Below are 22,182 nucleotides of genomic sequence, written 5' to 3'. Positions count from 1 at the left end.
TAGGCAAACTTGGGGAAGTTGGATGCATACTATGGCTTAAGTGGTTGACAAAGATTGGAGCTATTGGTGATACAGAAGCAATGAGGATGAGAGAAGAAAGCTGCTCTGAAAGAGGAAGAAAAGGAGCTGAAGGAACTGGGGTGCCTTCATTGAGCTGGGAGGGGTCTCAAAGTTGGGATTCACTTCTGAGCAGCTGCTGATATGTCAGAGGCTTGGAATTGGCCTGGTAAATCTAAAACTGTGGGCGGTGGTTAGTTGACCTCACCCAAGTTCCAAGCCCTACTCTGCCTGATCCTTTTTTCTTGAGCCCCAGAGCTAAACTCCTGAGCTCTTTCCTATTGGTTGAGAAGACCAATTGAAGTTCCCTTGCCCATGTTAGGAGGTGTACGTCTCCTGAACTAAAGATAGAAACAGCTGGCCCTTCCAGGCAGCTAAAAGCCTCCAGACTAAGAGGTGTTCCCCACTCGGCAGCCAGACTCCTTGAAATACCCTTTCAGTAATTTTGCCAACATGTCTCTACTCTGCCATAACAAAGGCTGTGGGCAGCACTTTGACCCCAATGCCAACCTTCCTGGTGAGTAATTCTGACTTTGCCAGGGGGCTCTCTGTGCTGGGGGAGTGATCAGCTGTGGGTGGTCTTAAGGGAGCAGAGAAATTTAGAGTATCTGCCCTAGTTTAATTGGTCTGGGTAGTCTAAGATCTTTTTTTTCATATATTAAAAATCACGAGCATATAAATCTGGGAAAGTAAGAGAAGTGATGCTAGCTATAGTTGCCTTTCCTTGATCCTTCTGCTGATGTCCACAGATTCCTGTTGCCATCACCCTGGGGTCCCAATCTTCCATGATGCACTTAAGGTGAGAAGTAGGCAAGGGAGGATACCAAAAGCATTTCCTAAAGGAAATATACCCAAGAATCTAAGCTGAGCTGGGTCTTTTGTTACCAGGGTTGGTCCTGCTGCCGCAAGCGAACTGTAGATTTCTCTGAATTCTTAAACATCAAGGTAAATTATTTACTTCCTTAGATTCTGCCCCTAATAGAAGGATTTTATCCCTAATCCTTCTCTTCTTATCTGTACTAGGGCTGTACTGTGGGACCACACTGTGCTGAGAAGCTCCCTGAGGCCCCTCAACCCGAGGTGCCTGCCACAAGCAGTTCACTTCAGGAGCAAAAACCTCTGAATACCATTCCAAAGTCAGCAGAGACTTTGCATCGGGAGAGGCCCAAGTAAAGAGGAGGAGGTCCCTGGGTTTTTCCTACATTCATGGAACTTCCTAGAAGTGATTAATGGGTCATTCAGGTTTGGGGATTAGAGATGTGAGGAGGGGCAAGTAAGTGTAAGGGCTTTGTGTCTATTTTATACCTTAGGGGAAATTTGTATCCAGAAATAATGTCTTTGCTTTAAGTTGGTATGTGGGTGATGGGATAGGTATTTAGAGTTAGCAGAAGTAGATAGCCCCTCATAAATACATACTTAGTTATAATACAAGGGAGATTGTTGTGAATGACTTGATTTTTTTTCTTTTTGGAAAAAAGCTTCAAAATGAGTTTTCCATCAAGAAAAACGTGCAGTATTAGCAGCCATGTAGGCTGCAGAGAATAAATTAATTTTGTGGAAGTAGCATGAGCAACAGAAGAAAGTCATGTTAGGTCCACAATCAATTAGAACAGGATGCAGATATGATGCAGTTCTGCATAGAAATGTTAGATTTAGAGCAATTGAGTAGATGGGCAAGAAGAGCTCTAGGGATTTATCCAGGGTTCAGAGACTTGGGATGTCCACAAAGAAGATATTTGGCAATGGAGTTGCTAACCAACTTTTCCAATCCTGCCCCCACTTTCACCAGACTTCTTTGATACTATTACCAGTGGTGGAAGTGTTGGAGCTGTTGATCAAGTTAATGGGTCAGAACTAAATCACCCCACCCATGCCCCCTAGGTCAGAGTTGCCTCCAAAGCTGCTTCCACTAAATATATCCCAAGCCCTGGAAATGGCATTGGAACAGAAGGAATTAGACCAAGAACCTGGAGCAGGTAAGTGAGTCCTTAGTAGGAAGGCTTTGCAGACTGGAATTTAGTGAAAGTGGCAATTAGGTGGAGGGAATGGATAGGTTCCTGACTCTTGTTTCCTTTGCCTAGGACTTGACAGTAGTCTGATCCGGACTGGTTCTAGCTGCCAGAATCCAGCATGTGATGCTGTGAGTGAGAGCTTATAGGGGATGCAAACATGTGGCTGAGAGATGCTATACCTGGGATGACTGGGTATAGATATGAGGCTGCTGGGTGTATTTTGAATGACCTGATTCCTCTCCTGATTCTCCCCTATCCATCTTAGGTTTACCAAGGCCCTGAGAGTGATGCTACTCCATGTACTTACCACCCAGGAGCACCTCGATTCCATGAGGGGTGAGAGAGGGGACTGGGTAGGCTCCGTGAGACCAGTTTTTCCCACTCTTGATCATAAGGTGGGTGGGGGCTCATGGGGAGAGGAAAGGAGATTCAGTTGAATTATCCTTCTACCTCAGGATGAAGTCTTGGAGCTGTTGTGGCATCCAGACCCTGGATTTTGGGGCATTCCTGGCACAGCCAGGATGCAGAGTTGGTAGGCATGACTGGGGGAAGCAGGTAAGCCCCAACTTTCCCAAACACTTGATTAGAACCCAATTCCAGAAATAATTCCCGCCCCCCGTACCTCATGGCCAAGCTCTCTATCTCCTCCCTTTTGTACAGACCAAATAAGATTCTGCCCTTTTATCCTCAACAGCCTAGAGGCTTTGCAATATGAAGTAGTATTAATCGCTCTGAGATTCTGTGTCTCCTCTCTAGACACACCTGATAACTTTCCTTGGGTTGAGAGTTCATTCTTACCACCCATATTTCACATCTTTTCTCTAGCTGCCAGCATCTTGCCGTCATGATTGGCACCAGACAGATTCCTTAGTAGTGGTAACTATATATGGCCAGATTCCACTTCCTGCGTTCAACTGGGTGAAGGCCAGTCAAACTGAGGTGAGGAATGTCTGATGCTGGATGGGAAGCTGGTGAATTGGGTGATACTACAATTTTACAGGCAGAGTCATTGTCTGGAGTGGACATGTGGGCTCCATAATCCCCTCAGAGGAAGGTAGAGCTAGTAGGTTAGGGCTATCTGGCTGACCTGTGGATGTAGGGCTCACACCTCTGGCCTGGTTCTCTGTTGTAATAACTTGTTCTGACCTTCTGGGATTGTTACTACCCATTTAATTCTTTTCTTTCAGCTTCACGTCCACATTGTCTTTGATGGTAACCGTGTGTTCCAGGCACAGATGAAGCTCTGGGGGGTAAGTGAAGATAAGGGGCACAAGAAGGGGAGGCAGATGGGGTGAAACGAAGGACCTGACTGGAATGAATAGAGGGTATCTTAAGGGATGGAATTATAGTGGGAAAGTGGAGGTTTCTCCTCATTTGCTTTGATATTCTTTCTCCCCCTTTGCTTCCCTTTTTTCTCTCCCCTCCTCCTCTCCTTTTTTCTCTCTCACTATATTGTTTTATTCCTCCCCTATCTTGTTTTGCCTACCTTACATCTGTTTATTTTTCTTTGTCATTCATCACCACCCCACCCTGATCCCACCCCTTTGATTTCCTCATTTTCTCCTTCTTCTGTGTTCCTCTATATTTTCCTCCTCCTCAGGTCATAAACGTGGAGCAGAGCTCTGTTTCCTTGATGCCATCTCGGGTTGAAATCTCCTTGGTCAAGGCTGACCCGGGATCCTGGGCCCAGCTGGAGCACCCCGATGCACTAGCTGAGAAGGCTAAGGCAGGGGTTGGGTTAGAGATGGATGAGGAAGAATCTGAGGATTCAGATGATGATCTGAGCTGGACAGAGGAGGAGGAAGAGGAGGAAGCAATGGGGGAATAGTGACACCAGTCAAGTATCTAGATAGGACCTCAGTGGTTCCCTTAGAATCTCAAGAGACCAGGATATGGTTGGCCATGAGGAGTCATTGAGCAGCAGCAGGCTGAAGGAGGGGAGAACAAAGGTGTCCAAACCATGCTGTTTTTTCCCTTAAATAAATCTTGTATTCTGCAGTTTCACATAGTGTTATTCTCTCACCTCACTAAGATTGTATTCATCCCCCCAACATCTGTGTGTCTTTAACACACGTGTGAAAACAAGCACATATACATTCAATCTGTTCTTTACAATCACCAGGTAATCTACTGAATACTTAATGTGTGCCCAGTTGCACCTTAGGTGGTTTAGAGCTATCTGAGAACTGGAAAACTTACTTATTTATACCTCGCAGGAAAATTAGTCTGGCTGACAGGCTAATCTACATGAAATAACAATAAACATTATCAGATAGCTTAACTGAATGTTACGTTGTGCAGTATAGTTATTAAGAGCTATAGGAGTTAAGAGAGAGTGAAGTGATTAATCTGGAGTATAGTAGAAAAGGAAAGCTCCATGGAAGAACATCTTTTAACAGCTTTATTGAGATAAAATTCATATACCATACAATTCACCCATTTAAAGTATAAAATTTAGTGGTTTTTTTAGTATGCTCAGAGTTGTACAATCACAATCAATTTTCATCACTCCAAAAAGAAACCCTGTACCCATTAGGAATCACCACCAGTTTCCCTCCCCCCATACTCATAGCTGTGGGCAACCACTAATCTACTTTCTGCCTCTATGGATTTACCTATTCTGGATATTTCATATGACTGGAATCATAATATGTGGTCTTTTGTAGAAGATTTCTTTCACTCATAAAGTTTTCATAGCTCGTCCATGTTGTAACATGTATCAGTATTTCTTTTATGGCTGAATAATATTCCACTGTATGGATATATCACATTATGTTTATTTTGTCAATTGAGGTACACTTGGGTTATTTTTATTATTATGAATAATGCTTCTATGAACATTCATATACAAGTTTTTAGGTGGACTGATATTTTCACTTCTCTTGGAAGTATCCAAGTATCTAGAAGTATAATTTCTGGGTCAAATGGTACCTTTAACCTTCTAAGAAACTGCTAGACTGTTTTCCAAAGAGGCTGTGCCATTTTACATTCCTTTCAGCAGTGTAGTCCCAGTTTCTTCATATCCTCAATAACACTTGTTATTTGTCCTTTTTTTTTATAAATTAATTTTTATTGGTGTTCAATTTACCAACATACAGAATAACACCCAGTGCTCATCCCGTCAAGTGTCCCCCTCCGTGCCCGTCACCCATTCACCTCCACCCCCCGCCCTCCTCCCCTTCCACCACCCCTAGTTCATTTCCCAGAGTTAGAAGTCTTTATGTTCTGTGTCCCTTTCTGATATCTCCCACACATTTCTTCTCCCTTCCCTTATATTCCCCTTCACTATTATTTCATATTCCCCAAATGAGTGAGAACATACACTATTTGTCCTTTTTTTAATGGCCATCGTTGTGAGTGTGAAGTAGAATTTCATTATGGTTTCAACTGCATTTTCCCCATGGGTAATGATGTTGAGCATCTTTTCATGTGCTTATTGGCCATTTGTGTTCTTATTTGGAGAAATGTCTATTCAAATCTTTTGCCCATTTGTTAACTGGGTTTTTTATTGAGTTCTAAGAATTTCTTTAACATGTTCTGGAGACAAGTCTTTTGTGAGATACATGACTTGGAAATATTTTCTCCCATTCTGTGTTTTGTCTTTCTACTTCCTTGATGGTGTCCTTGATGGTACACAAAAGTTTTAAATTTTTATAAAGTCTAATTTATTTTTTCTTTGGTTTCTTACGTTTTTGACGTCATAGCCAAAAACCCATGGTTTAATATCAAGGTCATGAAGATTTGTTCCTATGTTTTCTAAGAGTTTTATAGTTTTATGGTTTTACATTTAGGTCTTTGATCCATTTGGAGTTCTTTTTTGTATGTGGCATGAGGTAGGGGTCCAACTTTGTTTTTGAATGTGGATATCTACTTGTCCCCGCACCATTTGTTGAGAAGGCTATTCTGTCTCCATTGGATTGTCTTGGCACCCTAGTTGAAAATCAATTGGCCAAAAATGTAAAGGATAAGAAATTTTGAATTTTGAATGGAAATTTGTAGGAATGAGAAATTTGGATGGGTATGGAAGAGTGCGGAGAGCCAAACTGAGGCCAGGTGTTTTATTTTTTTAAAAGATTTTATTTATTTGAGAGAGCGAGAGAGAACATGAGCTGTGGGAGAGGCAGATGGAGAGGAAGAGAGAGACTCTGCTGATCAGGGAGCTCCATGCTGGGCTCTGTCCCAGGACCTTGGGATCATGATCTGAGCCAAAGGCAGACACCCAACTGACTGAGCCACCCAGGTACCCCTGAAAGTATTTTATTTTCCTTTTTGTGTTTTATTTTAAATTCCAAAAGTAATACATTGTCACTGTAAAATACTCAATGCAGAAGTATATAAACAGTAAGTGTTCTTCTTCAGAATTCCTCCAAGCTTAGTCCCTTTGCTGTTTCTAACCACTGCTAATATATCAGATGGAGGATGTGTTTAAGGGAGAGAACAAAAAGTTAAATGTAGCTAGATTGGGAGGAGACTAAAATTCTAGATGCAGGATTTTGAACATGATTTAAAAGAATTGAATTCTACCTCTGAGACTAACAACACACTGTATTAATTAATTAAATTTAAATAAAATCTATAAAGAAAAAGGCAGTATAGACATTTTTAAAATGTAGATTCTTTTTAAAGAGTTTTTATGTATTCATTTGAGAAAGAGAGCACAAGCACCAGCAAGGGCAGGGACAGAGGGAGAGAGAGAAGCAGACTCCCTGCTAAGCAGGCAGCCCCTTGGGGGTGCTCAATCTCAGGATCCTGGGATCATGACCTGAGAGCTGAAGGCAGATGCTAAACTGACTGAGCTGCCCAGGTGCCCCTAAAATGTAGATTCTTAATCAAAGGAGTGATAATCTTTTTCTTGAGTCTCTCCCTTGAGTCAGATTTACCCACCCCCCTTCAACAGGGTGGCCAGGAATCTGGGTGATTCAGGCTCTAAGAAACATCAAACTACAAAGTTTCACCAAGCCTCAAAATGATCTCAAGTTCTTTTCATAGCACCCATTGCTCTCAGTTCAGATTTAAGGAACATAATATCTCATTGGGAGCTACAGGTAAGATGGAGGTGGAAGAATGGACGTGGGCAGCAAAGGTAAGGGATCACAGGATAGCATGGCTGAGGATTTGGAGCTTGAAGCAAGATTAGAGGATATTGGAGAATGCATCTCTACCTCACAGAAAAGTTTGATCAGAGTTAAAGGGGCTTCCTGGACCTCCAGGATATTCCACATTTATGGCTCATTTCTCTGTTCTCATTCTATGTATTTGAAGTGCAAATAACATCTCCCCCTTGACCTGAACCCTTCAGATCCTTTCAAACCCTGGCAGCAGGTTATTTTTAATGTCATTTTTCTATAGGTGAGTTGACATCAATAGGGGCTTTGGTGGACATTTTAAAAATTTAGAGGCATAGAATGTGTGTAGAAAAGTGCAGAAAGTGCATTGATCTTTAATGTACAACTTTTTTCTATCTTATCAAAATCAGGGGACCAGTAACTACCCAGAATTCCTGGAGAGGATGAAGGTGAGGAATCAAAAAGTTCAAGTAACCCTTGTATATAAACTTGATATATAAAATTTTAAGTTTACATAATTAATAAAGTAGTGTACTTATGTAGTACAAAGCCTAAAATGTAAGAAAGTTTCAAGCAGGTGCATAACAATAATAATAACAATAACCACAGCTACCATTTCTCATACAAACTAACCTGCCAGGCACTATGCTAAGTGCTTTGCATGCATTATCTCATTTACTTCCCCACTGCCCACCATCAAATATACATATTTGTTCAAATTAGCACTAATCTTCTCCTTACCTCCTTTACACTTCTTATTTCTCTCCATTGTGCTTTGTTATCCTGTTCCTTCACACCTTCCTAGAAACTTTACACTATTAATTATCCTCTCTCTCCTGTTTATTCAACCTTTCCCTCTCATTGGGCATTTTCTTTTTTTTTCCATTGGGCATTTTCATTGACATTTAAACATGCTCACGTCTCTCTGATTATACAAAAACAATTTCCCTTGACTACATAACCCTTTCCAACTGCTGCTTAACTCCCTTCTCTCCTTTATAAGCAAACTTCTCAAAATAATACTCATTTTCTATTTCCTCCTTTCCATTCCCTTCTAAACACACTTCCAACCTGTTCAGTCTGTGGTGATAAGGTCACTTTTGGCCATCAAATCACTAAATCCAATGGATAGTTTTGGTCCTTGTCTTACTTGATCTCACAAGCAAAATTTGACACTCATGATGGTTTCTTCTGTGAAATACATTTAAATACATTGGCTTCTATGCTGTATGGCTCTTCTTGGTTGTCCTCCCACTTCTCTGGCCATTCCTTTCGGTCTCCTTTGCAGACTCTTCATTTTCTACCTGGCCATTGAATGATGAAGTTCCTCAGAACTTAGTCCTAGTCTTGCACTGTTCTTAATATATAACTCTTTTAGACATTTTCAATTATGTCCATGATTTCAAATATCACCCGCATGCAGATGACTCAAACATTTTTATCTCTAGGCCATATCTTTTGAGGTCCAGATTTTTATATTATGGTAGTAGTAGCTAACACATATTTAGAACAGTGCCTGAAATATATAGTAAGAACTATGTAAGTGTTTCCTGTTATAAGTACTACTATTACTCCCCTTCACCAAAAGCTTTCACTTCAGACTGTTAGGAAAGTTGGGGTATTTTTTACTCTTGGAGAGGAGGGACACATCTTCAATATCCAATTTTACAGTGTTTCAATAAGAAAATAAGATTTTCTTGATGGTCAGGTTTTGCTGACCACAAAGTGATAACATATTTAACATACCATTGCCTCAGCTCCAGGATTAAGGGAGATTGTATTCATCTGAAGAAATAAAGCATCATGTGTAGAATGCCACTGTGCTAACCACTTCTACCCACATTATGTTACTTAATCCTCACACCTGCTCCATGAGATAAGTATTATTATCCCAAATTTTTATAAATGAGGATACCTCCTCAGGGAAGGAAATGTCTTGCATGAAGTAACATAGCTACTGATCAAAACTCAGTCATTGCTAAGAGCTGTCCTAGAGCCGTTTGAGAATATCCAAAACCTAAGGACCCAACTGGGGTCCTAGAAGAGGAGCATAACACCAAGCCTCTCTAGCCTAGTGGACTTTGTTTGACAAGCCTGTCTAGGAACCAGCGAAGCCCTTGGTGGATCAGTGATATCTCACATTGATGTAACACTTTCTAAACAACTTTTACACTAGATTCAGTGTTACTATTTCTGGGATCCTTGCCTCCACTGTCCCCTTTCTCCCTTTCTGTTCCCCAAACCTCAGAACACTGCTACAGGGAGAACCAAGCTGACCAATATAAATTCATGCTGTCCAACTTCAACTTGGCCCTTGCAGCTGCTCAGCAACCCTTTTCTTTGTCTCATACGTTCCCTGGCACTCTCCTCACAGAGGCTCTTAACAGACCATCCTCTTCTCAAATTCCAGCTCCTCCTGTTCCACTCCTTCCGACTAATACACACACTTTCATGGGATGCTTGACAATTCAATAACGTTTTAAAGCTTTTCATTACAGAGAATTTAAAACATGTACAAAAGTAGACAGAATAGTATAATAAATCCCCATTTACCAAACAATCAGCTTTACCTAGTATCAACTCTCACACTTGTTTCATCTATCTCCTTCTTTCTATACTATTTTGGAGCATATTCCAGACATGATATCATTCCCTACCTAAATATTTCCGTATGTATCTTTAAGAGGTAAGGATCCTTTTTTAAAAAAATCATAGTTGTGATATCATTAGCACACATGAACAAGCAATATTCCCTTTAATATCATTAAGTACCAATCAATATTTAAATTTCCAGTAGTTTCATAAATATCAAAATAATTTTTTTACAGCTTTTTAGTTTGAATCAGTATCCAAATAAAGTCTATACATTGTGATTGGTGGATATGTATTGTATGTCAATTTTATCTATTTTTTTAAAGTATTCTCTATGTCCAACGTGGGGCTTGAACTCATGATCCAGAGACCAAGAGTCCTATGCTCCACCCACTGAGCCAGCGAGGTGCCCCATATGTCAGTTTTAAACTAACGGTTCCCTTTCATCTCTTTTTTTCCTTACAATTTTTTATTGAGGAAATCAGATTATTTTTCAGTAAAAAATAATTCACACAGTCTGGATTTTGCTGATTGTATCTCTGCTATATAGTTTAAAATGTTTCCTTGACCTCTGTTCTATATATTGGTAAAATCAGTGTTGTACAATGCATCTTCTATATTCATTGTCCTATTTTCAGTAGGGTGGGGAAATTGTCCATGTGACCAAAGATGTGGAAGGTGTCTGGCTTGGCAAGTGACTCAGGAAAGAGCCAAGACTCTTTAGCAGTACTGAAACAGATAGTTGGGGTCAGAGCTCAATAAATAGTAACGGAGGTCCAGGCAAGATAGGATGGGTGAGGGGCCAGCAGTGTCAGATTTCCACTCTGCTGGTATTTAGAGCAGGGCAGGCAATGAAGCAGTGATCAGGCTGAAGTCAGAGCTGGAAAAGGAGACATAGTACTTGAAGCAGCAGTTGGGATTGTTTCTCTGGGAATTACACTACTTGCTATACCTTGTTTTCTAAATATATCTTATTTATTCATTCCCACCTCTGTGCCTTTGCCCAGGATGTTTCCTCTGCTTGGAATATCATCTCCTTTGTCGCCACATATCCAAATCCTATTTATCTTTAATGACAAGTGAAAGTTCTTTTTTTTCCATATTTTTGCTTGTAGAATCATAAAAATATCTCTGAAGGGATAAATAAGAGATCAAGAATATTGATTGTTTTGGGTGCCTGGGTGGCTCAGTTCGTTAGGCATCCAACTCTTGGTTTCAGCTCAAGTCGTGATCTCAGGATCACAGAATAGAGCCCCACATCGGGCTCCACACTCAGCACAGAATCTGCTGGAGATCCTCTCCCTCTCCTTCTGCACTGCCCCCTCTTCCCACCATGCATGCATACTCTCTCTAAATAATATAGCCTAAAAAAAGAATATTGGTTGCTTTTCCAGGAAGGGAACTGGATGGCTAGAAGACAGGGCTGGAAGGGAGAAAGATATTACTGATTTGTTACAGGAGGGACAGGTAGCCTGATAAAAGCAGGTTTGCTATGAATTCGATGGAAGTAGAAGCAGAGATATTAAGTAGAATGAAGAGAGTCTGGAACAGCATCTGTGGGGAGAGTGCCAGGGAACATATGAGACAACTAAAAGGATTGCTGAGCAGCTGCAAGGGCCAAGTTGAAATTGGACAGCATGAATTTATATTGGTCTGCTTGGTTCTCCCTCTAGTAGTGTCCTGGGATTTGGGGAACAGAAGAAAGAGAGAATGGGGACAGTGGAAGCAGGGATCCCAAAGACTATTAACACTTAATCTGATGTAACTGGGAGATAATAACTGATGTGGATGAAGTGAGAGGTAAAGTACCTAGGGGTCCCACTGAAGTTAGAGTTGAAGAGATCAAAGACATAAAACTTGTTTGGAAGAGTATTATATCTATGTGAGATATCAGTGATTAACCAAGGCCTCATTAGTTTCTCAATAGGCTTGTCAAAGGGACTCTTCTAGAACTCCACTGGGGTCCTTAGGTTTTTGGATATTCTCAAATGGCTCTAGAACAGCTCTTAGCAATAACTGAGGTTTTAAGCAGGTGAAGTTCATCACTGAAATTGTAGCTTCTGCAAGAGGCATAGTGGGAAGAGTAACAAACTACTCTTTATTGAGCCTTTACTGTGATCTAAGTACTGTAATAAATAATCTGTCTATTCTCTGTTATCTTTTTCTGTCTCTGTATATAATCTATACATGTATCTCAAATGAAAATATATATTGTTTAATTCTCACAACAGTGTATTAAAAGCATTATTATTTTTATAATACATGAGGAAATTGAGCTTCAGAGGGGTTACATGATTTTCCCTAGGTCACACAACTATCAAGTGTCAGAGCCTGGGGCACTAATCTAGGTCTTGACTACAAAGCCCATGTTCTTTGGTGTTTAAGCAGTACTTTCCAGCAAACACCCTCCTCTACTAAATTAATCTTATTTTGCCGTGACATCTGTTAAAAAATTATAGATGCATTCTTGCCAAAAATAGTTATACACTGAATTGAAAACTTTTGATGAGTAAGGAGTTAATTGAGTAGGATGGAAGAGATACTTGGAGGCAGGGAAACTAGTTGAGGATAATTGGCAGTGGTCCAGGGGAGAAAGCTAAGCCCCAGACTACGTGGGCGTGGTAGTAAGAATGGAGGAGAGAGTCATAGATGTAAGAGCTACATCTTAGCTTAGGCTGCTATGATAAAGTATCATAGACTGGGCAGTTCATAAACAACTAATTTATTTCTCATAATTCTGGAGGGTGGAAGTCTGATCAGGGTGCCAACACAGGTGAGTTCTGATGAGGGTGGAGGGAGCAAAGAGAGGAAGAAGCAAGCAATGTGGCCATGCTGTGCTGTGTTTCTTGAACTTAACACAACTCACTCCTTCCTCAGTGCCTCTGTTATGTCTGATCCCTCTGCCTGGAATAGTCTCCTTCCAGGATTTTGAATAACTGGCTCCTTCTTGTCATTCATGTCTGAGCTCATGATAGGTAACCAATTCATTATCTTGAAAATTAATCAATAAAGGGAGAGAATCTAGCATTTATCCTGTCTTTCCTATCTGAACTGAGTAACAAAATAGATGGGGGGATATGTCTTTTTACAAAACTATTCCAATGAATAAAAAGAAATAATAAAATCAGAACATCACTTTTTAGCAATCCTTGATAAACAGACATAATAGTAAGCATCAACAGCTTCTAAGATCCTAAGGAGACATTGTGTCCATCTTACAGTCATACCAAAGAGTGGAACCCAAGTTTGATCTGATCTTTGGGGTCAGATCTTTGGATCCAGCTGCCAATTTGCAGGAAATAGAAGAACTGCACAATACCTATGTAATCAGCAAAATCCACAGGGAGGAGCTTTACAGATCAAACTACAAATATATAGAAAATGTTTGAAAAGATACACACCAAACTAACAGTGACTTTCTCTGAAGAATAAATTTAAAGGTTCAAATATATTATTTTTAAAAAATTTATTTTCCATTTTATTCACTTCTGCAATTTTTTTTAAAGATGAAAGTTGAATATTTAAATGTCACATTGATGAAGATGATACTCATCTATTTTCAGTGCTGACTTTTCTCATGAATTTGAATTTTGCATTTACAATTAACTTCTTGCTAGCATTTCCACTCATGTTTTGCCATAATTTCAAACTCATATCTAAAATAAAATTTAGGGGCGCTTAGATGGCTCAGTGGTTGAGCATCTGTCTTTGGCTCAGGTCATGATCCTGGGGTCCCCGTATCGAGCTCCCCTCAGGGAGCCTGCTTCTCCCTCTGCCTATGTCTCTGCCTTTCTCTCTGTCTCTCATGAATAAATAAATAAAATTTTAAAAAAAGAAATGCAGCAATGAAAATCATTTTATATTTATCTTTATTTTTTTTTAATTTTTATTTATTTTATGATAGTCACACACAGAGAGAGAGAGAAAGAGGCAGAGACATAGGCAGAGGGAGAAGCAGGCCCCATGCACCGGGAGCCCGATGTGGGATTCGATCCGGGGTCTCCAGAATCGCGCCTGAGCCAAAGGCAGGCGCCAAACCGCTGCACCACCCAGGGATCCCTATTTGTTTTTTTTTTTTTTTAAGATTTTATTTATTTATTCATGAAAGACAGAGACAGGCAGAGGGAGAAGCAGGCTCCATGCAAGGAGCCCAACGCGGGACTCCATCCTGGGTCTCCAGGATCACGCCCTGGGCTGAAGGCGGCGCTAAACCACTGAGCCACCCAGGCTACCCATATCTTTGATTATTTGTGCTAATATTTCTTAAATTTAGAAGTGGGATTGCTGGAAGAAGATATATACATTTTGTATATCTAAAATGTTAATAGAAGGGCTCCTGGCTGGCTCAGTGAGAGGAGCATATGATTCTTGATCTCGAGGTCATGAATTCAAGCTCCACATTGGCATAGAGATTACTTAAAAAATAAAAATTTAAAAATGTTAATAGATACTGTCCGACTTCCCTCCACAAAGACTATTCCAATTTACATGGCCATCCAGCAGTATATAAGGTACCAGTTTCCCCAATACTCTCATCAATACTTTGTTATCAGGGATGCCTGGGTGGCTCATCGGTTTAGTGCCTGCCTTCAGCCCAGGGCATGATCCTGGAGTCCCGGGATTGAGTCCCACATCGGGCTCCCTTCAGCTTCTCCCTCTGCCTATGTCTCTGCCTCTCTCTGTGTGTCTGTCATGAATAAATAAAATCTTTTTTAAAAAAGGAAAAAATACTTTGTTATCAATTAAAAAATGCTTACCAACTAGATGTGCAAATGACGGTATCTTGTTTTTATTTTGCATTTTCTCTGATTATAAGAAAGGGTGAGGGGTGGCTGGGTGGCTCAGTCAGTTAAGTGTCCAACTCTTGATTTCAGCTCAGGTCATGATCTCAGGGTCCTGGGATTGAGCCTCAAGCGAGGCTCTGTGCTCAGCAGGGAGTTTCCCTCTTCCCCTCCCACCACTTTCACATATTCTCTCTGAAATAAAATCTTTTAAAAAAAACAAAGGGTGAGCATTTTTTTTTTTTTACTGAATATTCATGTGCAGACTTTCATTTAACTTCATTTTCTCAGCCCCATGTATCATGCTCATACTCTTGTATCTTGTCTTAGATCCTGGGGCCTTTCCATAGTTTTACTGGTAAATTTGCTTCTTATCTGCATCTTTTTTTCCCCATTTTTAAAAAGTAGGCTCTGTGCTCAGCATGGAGCCTAATGCCAGGCTTGAACTCACAACCCTGAGATCAAGAGTTGGATGTTTAAACTTACACTGAGCCACCCAGGTGCCCCATCATCTGTATCCTTTGCACTAGACTAGGATTTCTTCCTGTCTACTATTTAAGCTACCATTTCTCAAATGGCTTGCCTACTTCTAGAGAACACTTGGAACTTTCTGTTCTTTGAGTTTGTATTTTATATATTAGTATACATTGAGTGGTGCCTTAGAAGTGTTCTGAAATGCTGTATTTGTCATATACTAAATTCCCACATGATGGGCTCCTGGCTGGTTCAGTCAGTGGAGCATGCAACTCGGTCTTGGGGTTGTAAGTTCAAGCCCCATATTGTGTTTAGAGATTACTTTTAGAAATAAATTCCTGCATATAACTGCCTCTCTGTTCAGTTCCAGTTATCTGTCTATTCTTTTTTATTTTTTTATTTTAATTTTTTAAAGTAATTTTTACACCCAACATGGGGCTCCAGTTTACACCCTGAGATCAAGAGTTGCATGCTCTACCAAGTGAGCTGGCCAGGCACCCATGTTTGTCTATTCTTGAAGTATATCACACACACCTTTATATAGTAATTTTATATCTGGTAGGCAAGTCTTCCCTTGTTCTTTTTTTCTTCTATCTTTGAGAAGTTTCTTGGCTCTTTCTATATATTCTTTCAGATAAACTTCAGAACCAACTTCTCTGGTATTCCCACCCTGTGCCCCCAAAATCTCAATGAGATTGTTAATGGAAATTTATAGTTATTTGAAATATTTTCAATTATGAAATCTTTCAGGAATATTGTACATCTATCTATTTTTCAGGTCTTTGTATAGCCTTAAGTATTTTGTAGTTTTATTCATGTAAATGTTTTGTACATTTTTGTGTGATTTTATTTTTAAATAATCTCTACACCCAATGTGGTGCTTGAATTTACAACCCCAAGATAAGAGTCCCATGCTCTACTGACTGAGACAGACAGGCACCCCCTTTTGTACATTTCTTGTTGGATTTACTTCTGTCATTTTTTCCCACTATGGGATTTTTTCCTCATTATATTTTCTGATTCGATATTTTTATATAGAGGAATTTTTATATAGAGAAATTATTGATTTCAAACAAATGCTTTTCCTGTTTAATTATTTCTCAATTTTCTTAGATTGTATATTCTATGTAAACAAGGACATTTTATGACTCTTCCTTTACAATATTTATAACTTTTACCTTCTTTTGCCTTAATGGTTTCACTAGAACCTGGAAAGCAATGTTGAGTAGTGGTATTTTTAAAAAACAGGTGAATAGGTGAATATTCTTGATTTGTTCTGACTTTAAGGAGAATGCCAATAATATCTCACTATTGAGTATGATGATTGTAGTTTTATCTATACTCTTTATGAACTACCAGAAATAAATCAATGTAAATAGAATATATATGAAAAAATATATGAATATGTTATTTTTTATACAAAGAATGTCATACTATAAACACCTTCTAAACTCTTTTTGTGCTGATAAATCAGCTGTCAGTCATTTTTAAAAAGATTTTATTTATTCGTGAGCAACACAGAGAGAGGCAGAGACATAGGCAGAGGGAGAAGCAGGCTCTTCACAGGGAGCCTGATGCAGGAATTGATCCTGGGACACCAGGATCACAACCTGAGCCGAAGGCAGACGTTCAACCACTGAGCCACCCAGGCATCCCTGAGTCCTATCTTTTCTTTTCAGTTCTTTTTTTTTTCTATTTTCATTATGGAAATTTTCAAACATACAAGAGCAAAGAGTATAATAGGGGCTCTTGGATGGTTCATTTGGTTAAGTGTCTGCTTTCAGCTTGGGTCATGATCCCAGAGTACTAGGATCAAGCCCTGCATCAGGCTCTCTACTCAGTGGGGAGCCTACTTCTCCCTCTCCCTCTGCTGTTCCCCCTGCTTGTGCTCTTTCCTCTCTCTCTCATCAAAAAATAAAATCTTTTTTTTTAAATAAAATCTTTTTTTTAAAAAAAGTAGGGCACCTAGGTCGTTCAGTCAATTAAGCATCTGCCTTTGGCTCAAGTCATGATTCCAAGGTCCTGGGATCGAGCTCGGCATTAGGCTCCCTGTTCAGTGAGGAGTATGCCTCTCCCTCTCCCTCTGCCCGTCCCCCTGGTGGTGTTCCCTCTCTTTCTCTGTCAAATAAATAAATAAAATCTTTTTAAAAATTTTATAAAAGAGTAGTATACTGAATCCCCGTGTACCTGTCACCTGGCTTCAGTGATTATCAACTCATGGCCAATCTTGTTTCATCTATATTCCTCTAACCCCTGCTCCCCCACCTGCACACCAAGGTTATTCTGAAGCAAATATCAGACATTGTATTACTTCATTTTATCCATAAAAATTAACAATGCTTTAATATCATGTACTTTAAATGTACAGTCACTGTTCGCATTTTCCTGATTGTCTCATAAATGTTTGAGTTTGTTGTCAAGGATTGTCAGGTGCCAAATGAGGACTATACACTGCAGCTGGTTGATAGGTTTCTTAAATTTCTTATCTATAGGTGCCCCTTTCTTCTCCTCCTCTTTTTTCTCCCACGGGATTTATTTGTTGAAGGAACTGGGTGGTTTGTCCTGTCATGTTTCCCATAGAATGGATCTTAGTGATTGCATCCCTGTGGTGTTATTTCTCTGTTCTTTTTATTTCCTGAATATTGAGTAGATCTAAGGTTTGATTACATTTAGATTCAGGTTCTATTTTTTCCTCTTTTGGAGGGCAAGAATATGTCATAGGTAGTATTGTATACTTTTATAAGTAGATAACAAGTCTCTCGTTCCTTTTAAGATATTCTCTTTGATATTCTGAAGTTTCACAACAATGTGTCTGGGTGGGTATTTCTTTCTTTGTTTCGTTTTCCTGTTTAGGATTCCTGAATCTTAGAGATTGTCATCTTTCATCAATCTCAGCTACTTTTTCTTCAAATACTGCTATTCCACTCACTGTTTTCTCTGTGAGTCACCTGAACTCCAATTGGACATCACCTGTAAGCATGGGGCCTTTTAAACTTGGGCTGTAAGGAGATGCTTGCATGGCTCAGTCAGTTAAGCATATTACTCTTGGTTTGGGTTCAGGTCATGGTCTTGAGATGGTAGGATCAAGCCTCGCATCAGGCTCTATGCTTGGTGTGGGAGTCTACTTCAGATTCTCTCTCCTACTCACTCTCTCTCTCTCAAATAAATAAGTCTTAATAAATAAAATACTGTAGGCCACCAGGAATCAAATGACTTCAGGGCAAAAGTGTGCTCCAGCACTTAACCCAGCAGAATTGTAGTTATACATTGTTTCTTCTCAGTGTACCATATATATGTGTATGGATGGAGATAGATAATATCTATCTATCTCACCATACACACTTAAAAATATATCTTGAAATCCATTCCATATCACCGTAAAATCTACCTCTTTCTTTCATGTATTGAAATATAACATACATTTTTATAACATACATTTTAGTAAAATGTATGTGTCTTAAGTATATATTTTTATATGTATATACATCTATGTAACTTAACCCCTATGTCTAAATACAGAGCATTTTCAGCACCATAGCAGGCCGGCTTCCTGTGCTCCCTCACTGTCTTACCCACTCCCAAGATTAACTGCATTCTGACTTCTACATCTATAGATTAATTTTGCCTGTATTTGAATTTCATATAAATGGTATGTATTCTTTTTGCCTCTGACTTCTTTCATTCAGCATTTTCTGTGAGCTTCATCTATGTTGTTGAATATATCAGTAGTTCTTTTTCATTGCTGTCTAGAATTCTACCTTCTTAAAATTAACTTCCATTTTATGGATATATCATAATATAGTTAACCAATCATCTGTTGATGGACATTTAAGTTTCTTCAGTCTTTTGTTACTACAAACACTGCATGTCTATTCACGCATCTTTGCCAATGTGTATAAGCATAATCAGTAGGATAAAATCTTAGGTGTGTTGTGAGTGCTAGATTAAAGATTATGTGCATTATTAGTTTTAATAAACTGCCAAGTTGCCTTCAAAGAGCATGTGTTAATATATTAAATAACAATATAGATAAGGGTATGTTTCCCAACATCTTTCCAACTATTAACAAGTATTTTTATCTTTGCCAGTCTGACAGCTAACACGTAGAAACATGTAATTACTACATGTTTTTTAACTAAAAATACATGCACATGGTAAGAAAATTCAAGCAGTATAAAAGGTATGCAATGAAAGTTATATATTACCCCTACTCTAAGTCCCTAGTTCCCTGGTTTCCTTTCCAGAGATTACTATTGTCGGTTACTCATGAATCTTCCAGATACAGTCTATGCAAATCATGCATGTATAAGTGGGTATATTTGTGTGCACATATGTTTGGATATCTCTATCTGGCAGATATTTTGATGAAAACAAGTTTACTTTCCCCTTTCCCTTTAAAAATCTATCTCCATCTCTTTTCCCTTTTTTCACAAATGGCAGCAGGCTATTAACTCTGCTTTTTTTCACTTAACATATCTTTGAAATTGTGTCATAATAATACATTTATAGCTGCCTTTTCTTTTTTATGGCTATATTATCATTTATTTGACCAGTCCCAGGCATTTTTGTTGTTTTCAATAACCTGTTTTATAAACAGTCTCCTTGAACATACTTATTTGTACACATGTGCCAGTATATTTATAGGATAAATTCCTACATGTATGGTTCCTGGATCAAAGTAGTTTGTGGCTGATGTGATTCCCTGCCCAAGATCCATTTCACATCTTCCCTGTTATTCAGTGGTTATAAAGTTTGAATTGGTGTAATTGATCTCAGCCTCAGCTTCTGGATGGGGTGCACCACCCTCAACCCAAACAGGGTAAGCCCATCCCCCATGCTTCAGTGATTGGTTCAGGCAACCCAAGCCATAGCCAAAGAATGCATACCATGTCCTGTCAAGGGGATTGTTCAGGAATGGGTCATTGACCCAATTCAAGTTAATGAAATCTTAGAGGATATTCATTGAAGTATTTGGGAAAAGATTTTGGTTTTGGTTTCATTCTTTGCTCTTCTGAGACAGGTAACAGAAGCCAACTTTATCTCTTCTTTTGGACAGTGTGGTGTAGCTGATGTGAAGCCTTTAAATGCTATAGCCCTTTTGCTACCAAGAAGGAAGTCAAATTTATGATGAAGCTCACACTTTTGAAGACAGATCTGACAGAAAGAAATTGGGTCCTTGGTGATATCTTTGATCCGTGGAATCAAATCAACTGCAAAGTTCTCTCACCCCTTGGAATTTGCATTTGTATAAACCAATAAATCCTCTTTATTGTTTAAGCCTATTGGAGTTGGGTTTTCTGTTACCAATAAAAAGGCATATGTACTTTAGAAGTTTTTGATATGTTGCCTTCCAAAAGTTACACCAATTTACAATGCCAACAACAAAATACAAGAGTGTCTGTTTCTCCCCACCCTTGCCAAAATAATGTATTGTCAAACTTTCTGATATTGCCATATTTACTGGAAAAGAATGTTATCTCATTGTATTTTTAACACAATCTTTTTATTATAAGTAAGGTTAAGCTTCTTTCTAATATGCTTCAAAGTCACATGTATTTCCTATGTGTGTGTGTGTGAATATAAGTGTATATTGTTCATATCCTTTACCTAGCTTTCTGTTTCTCTTTTTCTTACTGCTTTGTAGAAAAAAAATGTAAACATTATTTATTTATTCATGAGAGACACACAAAGAGAGACAGAGATATAAGCAAGGGAGAAGCAGGCTCCCTGCGGAGAGCCTGTTGTGGGACTTGATCCCAGGACCCTGGGATCACGACCTGAGCCAAAGGCAGACATTCAACCACTGACCCACCCAGGTGCCTGAGCATGCGACTCTTGATCCCCAGGTTGTGAATTTGAGCCCCACGTTGGGAGTAGAGTTTACTTAAAAAAAAAAAAACCAGAAGAGGGATTGCTGGATTATATGGTAGTTCTATTTTTAATTTTTTAAAAGATTTTTTATTCATTTAAGAGAGAGTGCGAGTGAGAGCATGAGCATGAACAAGGGGGAGGGGCAGAGAGAGAGGGAGAAGCAGACTCACTGCTGAGGAGGGTGCCTGGTGTGGGGCTCAATCCCAGGACCCCAGAATCATGACTTGAGCCAAAGGCAGATGCTTAACTGAGTCGACCAGGTCCCCCAATTTTTAATTTTTAAGGAAACTCCTATTTTCTAAAGTAGTTGCACCAATTAACATTCCCACCCACAGTGTACAGGGATTCCCTTTTTTCCACATCCTCACCAACACTTGTTATTTTTTGTCTTTTTGATAACAGCCATCCTAACAAGTGTGATGTAATAACCTGATTTTGATTTGCATTTCCCTGATGATTAATGATGTTGAGCATCTTTTCATGTACCTTTTAGCTATATGTCTTCTTTGGAAAAATGTCTAATTCAGATTTTCTGCTTATTTTTTAATCAGGTTTTTTTTTTGGTTTGTTTTTGGTTTTTGCTATTGAGTTGTATGAGTTCCTTGTATACTTTGAATATTAGTTCCATATCAGACATATGACTTGCAGTTATTTTCTGCTATTCAGTAGATTGCCTTTTCTTTTTGGTGATGATTTCCTTTACTGTGTGCAAGCTTTTTAGTTTGATGTAATCCCACTTGTTTATTTTTGCTTTTGTTGCTTTTATTTTGGGTGTCAGTTCAAGAAATCATCACCAGCACTGTTGTCAAGGAGGTTATTGCCTATGTTTTCTCTAGGAGTTTTATGGTTTCAGGTCTTACATTAAAATCTTTAATCCAAAAAAATAAAAAATAAAAAAAAACAAAACAAAAATAAAATCTTTAATCCAAAAAATAAATAAAATAAAATCTTTAATCCATTTTGAGTTAACTTTTGTATAATGTGGAAGATGGTGGTCCAGTTTCATTCTTTAGCTGTGGCTGCCTAATTTTCTGAGCACCATTTATTGAAGAAACTGTCCTTTCCCCATTGTATATTCTTGTCTCCTTTGACATAAATTGGCTATGGTTCCAATTGCTTCACATTCTCATGAACACTTGTTATTTTCCATTGTTTTTATCATAGCCATCCTAATGAATATGAAGTTTTACCTCACTGTGATTTTTTTTTGTTTTGTTTTGTTTTGTGATTTTGTTTTGCATTTCCATAATAACTAATGGTATTAAGCATCTTTTCATCTGCTTATTATTATCTGTTTGGATATATCTTCTTTGAAGAAATATCTATTCA

The 22,182-nt window shown here is 38.9% G+C and overlaps 1 protein-coding gene across 3 annotated transcripts; it reads left to right on the top strand.

The window, feature by feature from the left end:
* The first annotated feature begins 17 nt into the window (after positions 1 to 17).
* ITGB1BP2 (integrin subunit beta 1 binding protein 2) lies at positions 18 to 20,259 on the top strand. Of its 3 annotated transcripts, XM_055337584.1 has the most exons (12): positions 18 to 574; positions 807 to 856; positions 946 to 1,002; positions 1,081 to 1,226; positions 1,939 to 2,033; positions 2,139 to 2,197; positions 2,335 to 2,405; positions 2,525 to 2,624; positions 2,895 to 3,008; positions 3,257 to 3,319; positions 7,546 to 7,584; positions 20,039 to 20,259. In XM_055337584.1, exons 1-12 carry the CDS (start codon positions 511 to 513, stop codon positions 20,108 to 20,110), a joined length of 930 nt encoding a protein of 309 aa, XP_055193559.1. In that variant the 5' UTR covers positions 18 to 510; the 3' UTR covers positions 20,111 to 20,259. The 3 variants fall into 3 exon arrangements, with proteins under 3 accessions (XP_055193559.1, XP_055193560.1, XP_055193558.1); XM_055337585.1 differs by lacking the exon at positions 7,546 to 7,584; XM_055337583.1 differs by lacking the exons at positions 7,546 to 7,584; positions 20,039 to 20,259 and adding an exon at positions 3,670 to 4,073.
* The last annotated feature ends 1,923 nt before the right edge of the window (positions 20,260 to 22,182 follow it).

This window comes from Nyctereutes procyonoides, unplaced genomic scaffold (assembly GCF_905146905.1).
Source record: "Nyctereutes procyonoides isolate TBG_1078 unplaced genomic scaffold, NYPRO_anot_genome, whole genome shotgun sequence".
NCBI classification, from domain to species: Eukaryota; Metazoa; Chordata; class Mammalia; order Carnivora; family Canidae; genus Nyctereutes; species Nyctereutes procyonoides.
Note: the sequence above shows the minus strand (reverse complement) of the source record. Positions and strands in the feature narration are given on the sequence as shown.

Excerpts from the sequence above, each read along its gene's own strand:
- ITGB1BP2 (XM_055337583.1), top strand. The coding sequence starts at position 511 with ATGTCTCTACTCTGCCATAACAAAGGCTGTGGGCAGCACTTTGACCCC. Across the intron at positions 575-806 it reads CCCCAATGCCAACCTTCCTG|ATTCCTGTTGCCATCACCCT; the intron begins GTGAGTAATTCT and ends TGATGTCCACAG. Across the intron at positions 2,034-2,138 it reads AGACCAAGAACCTGGAGCAG|GACTTGACAGTAGTCTGATC; the intron begins GTAAGTGAGTCC and ends TCCTTTGCCTAG.